The 15,827-nt window shown below is 42.7% G+C and overlaps 1 protein-coding gene across 8 annotated transcripts in view; it reads right to left on the bottom strand.

Moving 5' to 3' along the window:
* KIAA0586 (KIAA0586 ortholog) overlaps nucleotides 1–15,827 on the bottom strand; it is a 117,638-nt gene that overhangs the window by 58,667 nt on the left and 43,144 nt on the right. For all 8 annotated transcript variants that reach the window (XM_045014226.1, XM_045014225.1, XM_045014224.1 and 5 more), the window contains 3 exons: nucleotides 15,596–15,783; nucleotides 12,307–12,414; nucleotides 10,651–10,731 (listed from right to left, as the gene is read on the bottom strand). In XM_045014226.1, the coding sequence (XP_044870161.1) occupies nucleotides 10,651–10,731; nucleotides 12,307–12,414; nucleotides 15,596–15,783 (377 nt within the window). The remainder of the gene's footprint in view (nucleotides 1–10,650; nucleotides 10,732–12,306; nucleotides 12,415–15,595; nucleotides 15,784–15,827) is intronic.

Below are 15,827 nucleotides of genomic sequence, written 5' to 3'. Positions count from 1 at the left end.
CTGCGTAAAAACTCATAGAATATGATTAGTAAGAATAACTTCAATGCCAACTAGTAAACTATGTACAATAGGCTAACTAGCCTACCGTAGGTACAAAAATTATTTTTTGTCCTTTGGATAAGCAGCCATTCAGGGAAGGCAGAACTGTGGATGCTGCTACTATTAAAAGGACATTATCAGGTAAGAAATTTATCATTCTATAGCCCTATGTCTCCCACAATACTGTTACATGTGGGAAGTAGCAAGCAGAGAACAGAACTAGGGAGGGATAAAGAAGTAGAATAAGAAGTGAAGGGATGGCTTTTCCCATCAATTGCCAAAACGGAAAGCGACTTCTGGATCAATGCATGCAGCACCTTCCTTTTGAAAGACGCTTCTGCACAGGATAGAAAGTCCACCTTATAGTGTCTAATAAAAGGGTTAATGCTGCCATGCAGATCTTCTCAGGGGAAGAACATGGGCAGAAAGAGCCTAAAGACACCATAGATCTTCTGTTTTGATTCTGTCAAAACAAGTTCAACCTGATGCCTTGTACGCCTTGACAATGCATTAACTGATCCATCTAACCAGATATAGTTTAGATAGCTGGAGCCCTTGTCACTTCAGATGAAAGGAGATGAAGAATCCAATCTTCTCGTTGAATCGGTGCACTCAATATATATCTTTAGTACTCCAAAAGCATCCAGATTATGCCACAGCTTTTCTGCAGGATGCTGTGGCTTTGGATGGAATGAGGAAGGATCACCCCCCTATGTGGCACGGAAAGATGAGTTCACTTTTGACTAGAAAGATTATGATTTCCTTCATACCACTTTGTCATTATGAATGACTCAATGAGATTTATGCATAGATAAAGCTGCCAACTTCAAGACTCATCTAGAAGTCGTGATAGCAACCAAGAACAGGTTTTGATAGATTTGCAGAAAGGTGAGGATCCATGTAAATGGTTTAAAAGGGTGCTCTCAGCACCAGTGGTAGGTCCCATTTGGGAACGACTGGTCTGACTGCAGGTCTAACCAGTCTGACTGCTCTGAGAAATCTGAGTACTTGGATTCTCTTCCAAGGACATCAAATAAGACCCTACTTGTGGCCAACATCTGGCTGCATACTGTAGTGTTGAACTGCCCATCAAAACTACACACAGGAAGGGAATAGCTCATATGTATTAGAATTGGGGTTGATGCTGGACTGCAGAATCTGAGGGTACGTCTACACTACAAGACTATTTCGAATCAACTTAATTCGAATTTGTGGAATCGACCTTATGAAGTCGAAGTTGTGTATCCACACTAAATACACTAGTTCGACTGTGTGAGTCCACAGTAACGGGGCCAGTGTCGACTTTGGAAGCGGTGCACTGTGGGAAGCTATCCCACAGTTCCCGCACTCCCCACTGCCCATTGGAATCCTGGGATTTCCCCCCAATGCATGCTGGGGGGAAAAATGTGTCGAGGGTGGTTTTGGGTAACTGTCATCATTGAACCGTCACTCCCGCCCTCTCTCCTTGAAAGCGCCGGCGGGAAATCTGTTTGCGCCCTTCTCTGGTCGGTTACAGCTCGGACGCCACAGCACTGCGAGCATGGAGCCCGCTGCGATCATCGCTGCACTTATGGCCATTGTCAACTCCTCGCACCTTATCGTCCACCTCTTCCACAGTCAGCTGCTGAGAAATCGGGCGAGGAGGCTCCGGCAGCGCGGTGAGGACAGGAAGTCACAGAGTGGCGCAGACCTCTCACAAAGCAGGGTACGCCGCGCAGTGGAGATCATGGTGGCAATGGGTCAAGTTCATGGTGTGGAACGGCGATTCTGGGCCCGGGAAACAAGCACGGACTGGTGGGACCGCATAGTGCTGCAGGTCTGGGATGAATCACAGTGGCTGCGGAACTTCAGGATGCGTAAGGGCACTTTCCTTGAACTCTGTGACTTGCTGTCCCCTGCCCTGAAGCGCCAGGACACCCGGATGCGAGCAGCCCTGACTGTGCAGAAGCGAGTGGCCATAGCCCTCTGGAAACTTGCAACGCCAGACAGCTACCGGTCAGTAGCGAACCACTTTGGCGTGGGCAAATCTACCGTAGGGCTTGCTGTGATTCAAGTAGCCCACGCAATCGTTGAGCAACTGTTCTCAAAGGTAGTGACCCTGGGAAACGTCCAGGTCGTCATAGATGGCTTCGGCGCGATGGGATTCCCAAACTGCGGTGGGGCTATAGATGGCACTCACATCCCTATCCTGGGACCGGCCCACCAGGCGAGCGAGTACATTAACCGAAAGGGCTACTTTTCTATGGTGCTGCAAGCACTGGTGGACCATAGGGGACGTTTTACCAACATCTACGTGGGGTGGCCGGGCAAGGTTCATGACGTGCGTGTGTTCAGGAACTCTGGTCTGTTTAAACGCCTCCAGGCAGGTAGTTTCTTCCCGGACCACAAAATAACGGTTGGGGATGTGCAGATGCCTACAGTGATCCTCGGGGACCCAGCCTACCCACTAATGCCCTGGCTCATGAAGCCCTATACAGGCGCCTTGGACAGTGAGAAGGAACTCTTCAACTACCGGCTGAGCAAGTGCAGAATGGTGGTGGAGTGTGCTTTCGGACGTCTCAAGGGGAGATGGCGGAGCTTACTGACTCGCTCGGACCTCAGCGAAAAAAATACCCCCGTTGTTATTGCTGCTTGCTGTGTGCTCCACAATCTCTGTGAGAGCAAGGGGGAGACCTTTATGGCTGGATAGGAGGCTGAGGCCAATCGCCTGGCTGCTGATTACGCTCAGCCAGACAGCCGTGCCGATAGAAGATCCCAGCGGGAAGCGCTGTGCATCCGGGAGGCTTTGAAAGATAGGTTCCTCGGAGAGCAGGGTAACCTATGACTCTCCAGTTGATTTACAGAGAAGCTGAACCTGAGCCTGTTTCAGTGACTGTTGACTTCGATCTGCGGTTACATACCCCGTTCTCCAGGTTTCCCCCCTTCCAACACACGTTTTAAAATAACTTTAATGGAACACTGATTATTAATAAAGTTTTCTTTAATTATGAATTCCTGTTCAAGGGTTGAAACATGGACGCGGACTGTGGTGGGTACGGTGTGCACTGATGTCCAGACCGCTTCTACACTAGAGGAATGACAGGCTCCTGCTCCTACAGCGGTCTCTGGGGGGAGGACGGTTGCAGGTGGGTGTGCAGGAAGGGGTGGGTTTGCAGGAAGGGGTGAGGGGTGCCGTCTTTGGGACGGAGTTTGGATGCAGGCTCTGGACTGGGGGTTGGGGCGTAGGAAGAGGTGCGGGGTGTGTGGGAAGGGTGAGTATGTGTCCGTGGATGAGGGCTCTTGCTGGGGCTCAGGGCATCGGAGAGGCTCGTGGCTAGGGGGGAAGGGCATGGTAAGGGCAGCCTGCCTTGCCATTTGTGGATGTCAGGCGCTAGGACCCTGGGGCAGCATACACCTCACAGACTGACCCGGGGCAGCATTCACCTCCCAGAATGACCCTAGTGCCTAGTGACTGCAGTCTGTGTGTGTCCTGCTGTTGATCCTGCCCCCAAGTCTGTACCCTGGTAATGGAGGCTGTCCTATGCAATTAAAAAACCCCTCCCCCCCCCCTTCACACAAAGTCTTCTGACAAGGAAAACGTGACGGAAACAGTGAATAACAACAAACTACTTTTAATACTCAACTACACAGTGGGGGGATGAAACTTGGATTTGGGACTGGGTGATCCAGGAAGGGAAGCACTTCTCACACTTTAGGGAATGAGAGCTGTTTGGTACATGAGCGCTCTGCTGGGGTGGAGTGACAGTTTTCACGGCCCCTAGCACCCCTCCTTCTTGTGATTTTTGGTGAGGGGGGGACAGGACTTTGTGGCGGGGGAAGGCGGTTGCAGATACAGTTCAGGGGGACTCTCTGCTCCTGCCTGCGGTCCTGCAGAACATCTACAAGGCGCCGGAGCGTGTCCGTTTGCTCCCTCATTAGCCAAGCAGCGTTTGAGTCGCCTGCTGGTCTTCCTGCCGCCACCTGTCCTCCCGTTCGCTGTGTGAGCGCTGGTGCTGACATAGGGTCTCCCTCCACTGTCTCTGCTCGGCCGCCTCGGCTCTGGAGCAAGCCATCAGTTCCGAGAACATGTCGTCCCTAGTCTTTTTCTTTCGCCGCCTAATCTGCGCCAGCCTCTGTGAGGGGGATGCCGAGGCAGTTCGTGAAAGAGCCGCAGCTGTGTGATGGGAAAAAGGAAGTGATTTCCTTGAAAAGATACATGTTTGCGAACACTGAACACAGTCTAGTCAGTTTCTGTGAACAAGACCATACAGGGCACCTAGTCTCACGAGCTCTCAGGACAAGTTCGAGATTTCGGAATACGCTTTCATTGGCTGCGGTCTTGCACAGGAGATCGGACAAGCGGGGCTGTACAGCTGAATCCGTGTAGCAGCCAGGCCTGGTAAGCACTACACTATAGGCTGCTTAAAAGTTAATGGATAGCTGTGCCCTCCCGCTGAAGGCAATCTGTAAAGCATAAAGTCTGACCCTGTTCCAGCCCCTCGCGGCTGTGCCCGGGAAAGATCACTGTATGCTTTTCCTCTGTGGCCTCCAACACGTGGCTGTTAAGCGAAGGTCATTGCTATGCAAAGTAAAAGTCAAGCATTCACAATAGTAACAGTACACTAATTGCCCTAATTAGATGCAGCAGTCGCCGAACGAGATTAGCCTGAGGCGGGTCACTCGGAGAGAGAGAGAGAGGATGCTGCTCGAATCCCTGCACAGACCAGGACCGTACGCTGCAATGCTGGTGGAGGCAATGATTCCGCTGTACATTAGGATGGCCTGGCGCGGAAGAGTGTGCTTCCACGGAGCACCAAATAAGGCACCTCTCCCCAGGAACCTCCTGCGGAGACTTTTCGAGCTGCTCTCCGAGAGCTTCGTGGAACTGTCCCAGGAGGATTTCTGTTCCATCCCTATCTGTGTGGACCTTCTCTTTATATAGTTTTTTAAGCAAAAGGTTTTATATAGTTTTTACATATTTTTTATTCCTGTTTTTTAAAAAATAAATGTTTTCATGTTTATAGCACTTACCGACTGATCCTTCCCCTGATTCTGAGTCCGGGTTAACAGCCGGGGAGGGTTGGTAGGGGATCTCTGTCAGGGTGATGAAGAGATCCTGGCTGTCGGGGAAAGCGGTATTGTAAGCGCTGTCGCCTGCGTCGTCCTCCACAAACCCTTCCTCGTCTTCCCCATCGGCGAACATCGCCGAGGAACTGCCCCTCGACACTATCCCATACTCAGAGTCCACGGTCACTGGTGGGGCAGTGGTGGCAGACCCACCTAGAATGGCATGCAGTGCCTCGTAGAAGCGGCAGGTCTGGGGCTGTGCTCCGGAGCGTCCGTTTGCCGCTCTGACTTTTTGGTAGCCTTGTCTCAGGTCCTTGATTTTCACGCGGCACTGCGTTGTATCCCGGCTGTATCCTCTGTCTCTCATGGCTTTGGAGACCTTCTCGTAGGTCTTTGCATTCCGTTTGTTGGAGCGCAGCTCTGAAAGCACAGACTCATCGCCCCACACAGCGATCAGATCCAGGACTTCACGGTCTGTCCATGCTGGGGACCTCTTTCTATTCTGGGATTGCATGGACTCCTCTGCTGGAGAGCTCTGCATCGTTGCAGGTGCTGCTGAGCTCGCCCCGATGTCCAACCAGGACATGAGATTCAAAGTGCCCAGACAGTAAAAGGAATTCAAATTTTCCCGGGTCGTTTCCTGTGTGGCTGGTCAGAGAATCCAAGCTTGGACTGCTGTCCAGAGCGTCAACAGAGTGGTGCAGTGTGGGATAGCTCCCGGAGCTACTAAGTTCGATTTGCATCCACACCTAGCCTAATTCGACATAGCCATGTCGAATTTAGCGCTACTCCCCTCGTCAGGGTGGAGTACCGAATTCGAACTAAAGAGCCCTCTAGGTCGAACTAAATGGCTTCCTGGTGTGGACGGGTGCACGGTTAATTCGAATTAACGCTGCTAAATTTGAATTAAAGTCCTAGTGTAGACTAGGCCTGAGTGTCCACATGGATGGGGCAGCTATACTGGTAACACTGTTAAAACTTTTTTGTGTACATAGTCTCTAACTATTACTGTTGAGGAGAAACCTTCAAAATGAGAGCCTGAAACAACAGCTCTAGGATGTGATCTGTCCCATTTGTTTCAATGGGTGCTAACTCCTATGCTAATGAGGATACTTTGATTGTCAACATAGTTAATTATTTCACTGCTCTCCAAAGCATAAACAAAAAGGAAGGGAGTAACTTGAAGGGCAATCTTAGCATTTCCCCAAAGTGCAAGTTGCACCAAGACATAAGAAGGCAAATGCAGAAGGGTTATACATTACCACAGGTAGGCCTTTAACATAATATGCCAGGACAGCAATGGGGGCGCAACACATTTCATCTTCCTCGGGACTCAACTTTCAAAAAATTTGGGAACTGCTGCATTATCCAATGACAGAGTAGCTAACTAAAATTAGCATTTTAACATCTTAAGTATCTTCTACCACAAGAAATCAGACAGAAGTACTAAACGCAGAGAAAACTCATGGACCAAAGTACCAAAAAATCCTATCCACATGAAATTGAAAAACCAGGAAGTGTTTTGACAAATACTTGTCTTTTTAACTTCTAACAGATTGTACTTTTCATGGGAGAAAAAGGCCAGTTTTCCTGCATAACATTTTATGGACATGTCTCCATGCACATTCAAAGGAAAGCTAATACTATAAAAGAGGATTGCTTTTGATGTTTTAAATATTTCTGTCACTCAGGAGACCTGATTTTATGGTTCCACATTATTTTTGTCTTGCACATCTTTAAGAATACTATATGTATGGTCATGAGCCAAACATGTGTTGCCATTGAAACATAATTTTGTTTTGTGGTTAAAATGCATACCATTGCCAAGAACAAAAAATAAAAGCAATCCTGGAGAAAAATGAAAAATGGAGAATAACTCATATTAACATTTAAAGAATGTAGATGCTGTTAGGTTTTTTTTACTGCTATTTCTTAAATTGATTTCTTAAGTAGTTTCCTGTTCATTTTTAAAGAATAAGCATTTGTGCAAATAGAAAAAAAACTGCCCAAGTAGATTTATTAGTTCTTTTAGAGAAGTTCTGGCCATTTTTTTTTTGAGTCATTTGCATAGCTTTGACAGAACTGAAACATATTTGTAGATATATTGTACATTTAATACACATATTTCTGAAGAGAATTTACCATAGTGGTCCCAAATGGAGCTCTCTGAGTGGTTGTCAATATGGTTATTTGCATGTTCATATATTTACAAGGTATTATTGACAGTTTTTCTTACTTTTATTTCCAAAATCCATATATGCAATTCATTTTCAAGGGCTGAAAATGCAATTCAAGGGCTATATATGCAATTCATTTTCAAGGGCTATATATGCAATTCATTTTCAAGGGCTGAAACATCACCAAATGATGTATGCTCTGTCTTACTACTTGATATTAACTTACTTCATTGCTATTGTCCAATAAGTGCATAAACTGGTAGGTCTCAAATGCTAGTACCACTATTGACTCTGAAGTGCTGTTCTTTGACAGCATGCCTTTATTTCTAAGGAGTCTAGGCATGTACAATTAAAACCCAGTCTTAAAATTAAGTTAACTCTCTTCCTTTTGTTTGTCAAAGGTCCTTTATCTATTAAGAAATTACATATTTATTTCAACAATGAAGAATAAGATTGTTCAACAAGTAGATACAATATTTTTAAGTTGTTAGCAAATACAGGGGAAAGACCTCGGTATTGATACAAAAATTATATTAATAAAATTATTGTAACTTTTGAAAAGCACACATCAAGCAGAAACAAATCTTGTGAACATTTTTAGGAATAAATCTGATTGCGAAAAGAATGCAGGGTTGTGTTATCAGAGCAATAAATGTAGAGGTAAAGTGGACCTATTCGAACCCCTCCTGCCCCTTCTTTTCAAAGAAAAAGCTATGTTTAACCCACACAAAGATTTCTAGAACTAGCCTTACTGAAACTGATTTCTTTTGTAAACACACTGAAGTCTTTATTCTTTACATTTGGAGAATATTTATGGTGGGAAATGTTTTACAGAAGATACCGGTTACTTCCAAGTAACTCATGTCGACACTTAGAGATGAAAATCTTCGTTGTTTCTCAAATACTTAAGTTTGTATATCAAGTATCAGAGGGGTAGCCATGTTAGTCTGGTTCTGTAAAAGCAGCAAAGAATCCTGTGGCACCTTATAGACTAACAGACAAGTTTGTTAGTCTATAAGGTGCCACAGGATTCTTTGCTGCTTTTAAGTTTGTATATGCTTCTTTCAATATGTACATTTGCAAATATTTTGTAAATGCAAGCCTGATAGTACTGTTATATAATTAGCAAACTGTTTTATGTACAAATATAGTAAGTTCACTTGATGATTGACTAATTATTAACATAAGAAGCCATTAAAGTATAGAATATTTATATTAATGGTGAATTATGGGAGTGAGCAAACCTTCATCCAATGCAGGAAGACAAGAAAATCATCATTCCAAACACTGTCATGTAGAGTCAACCATTTAGTCTAAGCACTTTCTATAAGTTATTTAAGTTTAAGACTGTTTTGAGGACTAAAAACTCTTTAATAAAGAACAGGAGTGCTTGGACTTTTTGAATTTAATTTCCTGTCATACTATGAGAAAAAAAAATCTCAAAAAATGGACTGAATGAAAGAGTTAAAACATTAAAAGTTACCTGAATCTATTCTTCAATGGCCTTTGTTCTTTTTTTGTGGCAGAAATGTCTCATATTCATTAAGAGGCTGCATATTCAGCCTTGGGGGTGGTGTGTGTGTGTGTGTGTGTGTGTGTGTGTGTGTGTGTGTGTGTGTGTGTGTGTGAAATTGATCTAAGATATGCAACTTCAGCTACGAGAATAGCATAGCTGAAGTCGACGAATCTTAGATCGACTTAGAATCACTTACTTCGTGACCTTGCGGCGCGGGATCAACGGACGCCACTCCCCCGTCGACTTTGCTTCCGCCTCTCGCCGAGCTAGAGTTCAGCAGTCAACGGGAGAGCGATTAGGGATCAATTTATCGCATCTACACTACACGCGATAAATTGATCCCCGATAGATCGATCGCTACCCACCAATCCGGCAGCTAGTATAGACGTACCCTCAGGATGTGAAAGTCTCACCTAGGCCAACCCCAAAGGCATGAAGCCAGTCAAAGAATGACAGCAACCAACCTGAATCTAAACAAGAATGAAAGAGGTGTGTTTTCCCTACGATTTCATGAAAATAAGGAGAAGGATATAAAAAACACTGAAGTGAGAACCCCCTCACAACCACCCTCTGCTACTCTGCTTAGACAGCAAGCACTCCACAACTCACCCAGCCCATCTCTACAAGCAAACTGCCATAGACAGTTAAGTAAAAAAGAGAAGACTCAAGAAGAAATCAACCCAAGGAAATCTCCCCAAGACGTTAATGTGGATTGGTGAGAGGAAGTTAACTAAAATACTACCAAGAGATTAGATTTAAAACTCTTGTAATGATTTTGTTGTTCTGTTGTAATTTAAAAGACAAACAGTTTTTCCTATCAATCACCAAATGGTTATACCATGTATTCCTGGAGATGAAAATGGGTCAAATGTTGGTAAACAGAAAAAGAATGAGTTTTAATTGGATTTAAGATTCCTAATATAGGTTAATTGGCCTGTCTCAAGATAGTTCCTTAAATGCCTTCTTCTAAGTAACTGATTTAAATATTTTCTTTGGTTTCATAGGATGTAGTAAAGATAGACAGCCAGTTTATAATTGGTAATTTATTAATAACCAACAAGTCCACTTGCCTTGAAATAAATATATTTTTTTGCTCATCTATAAATATTCATAGTTATTTATAAGGCTATAATAAAGAATGGATTCATAATAGTTTTAAACAATATTCTTTGGTCTTAACTTTACCAAGAGAAAAGAACACCTCAGAGTTGTTCAAGGGTGTTAATCTCTGTTAAAAGCTCTCTACAGAGAGACGTACAGAAAAAATTATAATGGCAATAAGCAGTTTATCATTTTGGCTTGGTCATTTGTGTTGTTTAATGCTTTCTTTAGTAATAAAATAGCCATGGTTAATAATTATGATTTTGCTTGGTCTTGATCACACCCAAGCAAGCAGCTCCCAACCAAGATACAAACATTTTCAATAACTGCCAAAGATCATGCAAATCTTGAATTGGACTATTCAGTCATATGAGACATTGCAAACCATTTACATCATAGGCTACAATTCCCACCCTCTCTCACAGACAAAAGGATGCCAACTATGACCACAGTGTCTCCTAGCATATGTAAAAGAAACACTGTGACTAAATAATGGAAGCCATGTCCCTGAGTTAGCAGAAAGAGAAACAATAAGTAAGAGCTGGCCTACCATTTCTTGTTTCTCGAAACCAAATGTTTTTAGTCCTTTAAAAACAAAATTACTTGGCATCCAACAATTTAAAACCACCCCTTTTCAATCTCACATAAAGCTACATTAACAAGATGTGTATTTTTATAAAGTACAATTTTTAATGCTGTATTTCATATTGAGGAACAGAACAGAATTGAATATAAAAGTCAAAGGCAAGGACATCTTTGGGATGTAATTACCTGAATGACATCAGTAACATCAACAAAATTAGTTCCTGGGAACTTTCGCTCTTCCTCCTCATACTGAGTTTGTTCTGGACCCTTATAAAAGGTAGACAAAAACATACGTATCTTAAATTAAAAGGTATAACTGTAGAAAAACTTTATACTGAGAATATGATCAAGCTACAGTGACCCTCTTGTTGCACACTAATTAGATCTTAAACAACCACAATGCAAATTTTTGTATCCTAACAGTTAGAGGGATTTCTCTATAGACCAGGAAGAGGACTAGATGGTATCCATTAAGCAATTCAATAAAATGAACGCTAGCACTCCTTGGACTTGCCTGTAGGATTTAATAGAATATCTCTGCTTCAGAATCTCAGGACAACATTATTTTTATAACTATCAAACTTTTCTTTTGAAATACACAAGAGAGGGACAAATGACTTCAAAATGAATCACTCTGGAAATACCTAAATTAAGGTTCCCCAAAGCAACTTAACTCTACTTCCTTGTGCATAATCATTACAAACTTTTTTAAATTACATGATCACAAGCTCTTTTTTTTGGAGGGGGGGGGGGGATTGATTGGGGGAAGGGCAGAACCCTGCCTCATTCAGTGGCAGAATGAGAATGACAGTTCAGCTGAATGATGAACAAGTTGTGTAGTGAATGAGGCAGGGGTCTGTGGGAACATCACCTCATGCAGTGAGGAGGCTGGTTGGTGTGCAGTGAATGAAGCAGACACACACATGCTGAACAGCTAAGGAAAAAAGAAATATTGAACAGTTGCCTCATTCAGTTCACATAGTTCAGCCTGTGCACTGAATAAGGCCAAGGTCCTGTGGAAGAAACAATATGATCTTGTCATCATATGCTTCAGTTTGCAACCTTAACATTCTTTGGATAGTTTTCTGCCTGGAATTCACACATAATCTTCATTATTTCCTAAATGCTCTATGACAACTCCTGGAAAGTGACATGGGCAAAATCATGATTCGCAAATCTAAAGGCCAGAGGGGGCCATTGTGATCATGTAGTCTGACCTGCACCATACAGGCCATAGCACCTCACCGAGTAGTTAGTGGCTTGCCTATGTTGCTGTACAAGGGAACTCAAGGCAACTCCTTAATCCGTTGGACAGCTACCGTGTATTGTCGGTCTGTGAGCAGGGTGGCGAGATGATCCACAGGGCCACTATTCCCCACCCAAGGCAAGCGGACAGGGAATGGACATAGAGGGGGCAAGGAGTGGGTGAAGCCTTCTCTCCTCCATGTGCCAGCTAATATAGCTGAGCCTGCATGGATGAAGAAGCAATGTGCTACTGGTATGGACCAACAGCAGATTACTTCCTCTCCCCTGTCCCAAGAGTCAAAGTTCTTTCCCTATGCTGTTCGTGGGGTGGGCACAGTTATGCACCACCCTTTAATCGGGGATGGAAGGAAATTAACAATCTAAACCTTGTTAAAGATTTTGTTGAAAATAAATAAATAAATAAAAACCCACCCATCTTAGAAGTCAGAATTTAGTTCTCTTTTCTGTTTACTAGTGGGCTTACTTCCTTTAACAAAGAAGGAATACTGCATTAGACCATTTGATAATAACTGAACATTAATGTATTAATATCTACTTATCAAACTAACACCAATTCTTAGGCATTTAGACCAATACCTGAATCAGACTGCTGACAGGAGGAAGTGCTGCTTCAGAGCTTGTAGAAGCCTGGTTTATACTCACGCTGTCATTTGAAATACTGTCAATATCTACATTCGGTAATACCTAAAATGGAAAACACCACAAGTCCAAAATTGAAATCTGTATTAATTAAATTTTCCTCTGTTCACACTTTTCATAAGAACATGGAATGGCTCCCCGTTGTCATACCTGCACCTGATCAGGACTGGATTTTACAGACAGATTTAACATAATAAACAAGCTAAGAACATTCCCCCAAGAGTAATTCCTTCTCCTTTTTTTCCTGTTATCTTACTTTTCCTGCTCTCCATTTCATTTGAGGTCTTCAGTTTTGTTATCTATAATAGATTGTTAACACAGTAGGACCTTGTCATTTTGTATGTTTTAATTGCTGAACACATGTATGGTAATTTTACATAATAAATTCACCACCTCAATTCACATCAATTATTCAGAATTCTGTGATTGATTGACTCATGGGTCATTTATGTTGCCTTATAAGTGTACTTAGTTAAGTGTACTTCTAAGTAATAAGCAGTAACTATTAATTTTGTAATAGACACATTGTAATAGATGTCCAATCTTTGTACAATACAGTTAGAAGAAAAATTAGGGTGATTATGTTCTTTGCAGTGACAAAGATTTTTTTAACAGGTACACAAATGCATCAAAAGAAACACAAGTACTAGTTTAAATCTTTGACAAAAGCCTCATCACTTGGAACATTTAAAACAACTGGACAAAGCACTACCAAAAAAGTGTGTTGATGAGAAAAGTAGTGCACTGGCAGAGGGATGGACTACATTTTCTATATTTCTACATTTTTATTTAAATCTCTTACTTCTATTATTCAAAAATAGTTATATTTAAAGGGGTTAGGGGAGAGAGGGGGAATACTGACAGCATATCTTCTGCTTCAGTTTGATTCTCCAATGAACACAGAATACTGAATTTTTGATAAAACATTCATTTCCATTTCCATGACAACAGACTCATCACAAACATGGGATCAGAACTTCAGCAGTTGACTGGTCTGAAGGGAAACTGAGTTGCAAGGAAACTCATATTTAAACAAAAATTTTAAATGGCAAAGCGTTCAGCCAAGTAAATTGTTATTGTTTTAAATAAATTAAACTCTCATTTTTGAGTTTTCTCCAGCATGAAAGTCTCCCTTGACACAAGGAATATACTTGCAGATATGTTCTTTTTCCAAACAACTCTATTCTGGTTAAATAATAAAAATGATTGTAAAATAATTCAAAACAATTAAGCACAGGTTGACTGATTTTTGGTTTACACTACACCATGTGGTGTTAACATTAAGAGAAAAGGCATCCACCAGTGCCCAATCATTCACATAGAATAACAGAACTGCAGGACTGGAAAAGACCACAATAGTCCATCTAGTCCAGTCCCCTGCACTCAAGGTAAGACTAAGGGTACGTCTTCACTACCCGCCGTATCGGCGGGTAGCAATCAATTTCTCGGGGATCGATATATTGCGTCTCATCTAGACGTGATATATCGATCCCCGAACGCACTCCTGTCGACTCCGTAACTCCGCCAACCCGAACGGCGGTAGCGGAGTCGACATGGGGAGCCGCGGACATTGATCCCGTGCCGTGAGGACGGTAGGTAAATCGATATAAGATACTTCGACTTCAGCTACGTTATTCACGTAGCTGAAGTTGCGTATCTTATATCGATTTTCCCCCGTAGTGTAGACCTGCCCTAAGTATTAACTAGACCATTCCTGACTGGTGTTTGTCTAACTTGTTCTTAAAAGCCTCTGATGACAGAGATTCCACAACCTCCCTGGGCAATTTGTTTCAGTGCTTAACTACCCTGACAGTGAGGGAGTTTTTATTCTCCTTTTTATAGATTGGCACAATCTTTGCCCTATTCCCTAACGTTCAACCTAAACCTCCCTTGCTGCAATTTAAGCCCATTGCTTCTTGTCCTGTCCTGTCCTCCTTGTAACAACCTTTTATGTATTTGAAAACTGTTATCATGTCCCCTCTCAATGTACTCTTCCCCACACTAAACAAACCCATTTTTTTAAATCTTTCGTCATAGGTCATGTTTTCTAGACCTTTAATCGTGTTTTTCCTCTGGACTTTCTCCAATTTGCCCACATGGTTCCTGAAATGTGGCACCCAGAATTGGACACAATACACCATTGAGGCCTTATCAGCACAGTGTAGAGTAGAAGAACTATTTCTTGTGTCTTGCTTACAACACTCCTGCTAATACATCCCAGAATGATGTTTGCTTTTTGGCAACAGTGTTACACTGTTCACTCATATTCAGCTTGTGATCCACTACAACTCCCAGATTCCTTCCTATGTGTGTGATTGTTCCTTCTTAAATGGAGTACTTTGACTTTGTCCTTACTTAATTTCATCCTATATACTTGAGACCATTTCTCCAGTTTATCTAGATCATTTTGAATTTTAATCCTATACTCCAACACACTGGTAACCCCTCCCAGCTTGGTACATCCACAAACTTTACAAGTGTACTCTCTATGCCTTTATCTAAAACATTTATGAAGATATTGAACAAAACTGGACCGAGAACCAATCCCTGTGGGACTCCACTTGAAATGCCCTGACAGATTGACTGTGAACCACTGATAACATCTGGCTGGGTACTAAAGTCCTCATTAAACTTGCAAGTGACCCGTGCCCCACGCTGCACAGGAAGTTGAAAACCCAACAGATTGGCACGATCTTTGCCCTACTCCCAGGCTCTGAAATCTCTCTAATCTTCCATGAGTTTCAAAGATATTTGCTAATCGCTCAGATAAGGCTGACAAGTGTGAAAAATTGGGATGGGGGTAGGGGGTAATAGGAGCCTATATAACACAAAGCCCCAAATATCGGGACTGTCCCTATAAAATCGGGACATCTTGTCACCCTACTCAGATATCTCCTCAGTCAGCTCGAGTATTCTAGGATGTATTTCATCAGGCCCTGGTGACTTGAAGACATCTAACTGTCTAAGTAATTTTTAACTTGTTCTTCCCCTATTTTAGCCTCAGATCCTACCTCATTTTCACTGGTATTCACTATGTTAGTTCTTCAATCGCTACTGACCTTTTTGGTGAAAACTGAAACAAAAAAGGCATTTTGTGCTTCCGCTATTTCCACATTTTCTGTTATTGTCTTTCCCGTCTTCATTGAGTAATGGGCCTACCTTGTCCTTGAACACGAACAATCTTTAGCGAATATTAATAAGTACAGCAGTTGTGCTTGCTTCATACCTGTACAGTGAGTTTAGGAGGGTCCTTTTTTTCTGATCTCATCTCTATTACTGCTATGTTGGGTTTCTTTAGCTTAGGTTGTGGTTTTGGAGGAGCTGGAAGAACAGAGGTGGTCACTGTAACAGGGTGTGGTTTACCTATAATGATTCCAGCAGGCTGTGGTGAGATGCCATTAATTTGCGTTTGACCTAAAGACAGTTGGTTAAGAAACATAAAAACCTTTAATTTATCG

Source organism: Mauremys mutica, chromosome 4, assembly GCF_020497125.1.
Source record: "Mauremys mutica isolate MM-2020 ecotype Southern chromosome 4, ASM2049712v1, whole genome shotgun sequence".
NCBI lineage: Eukaryota > Metazoa > Chordata > Testudines > Geoemydidae > Mauremys > Mauremys mutica.
This window is presented reverse-complemented; position numbering and strand designations above follow the sequence as displayed.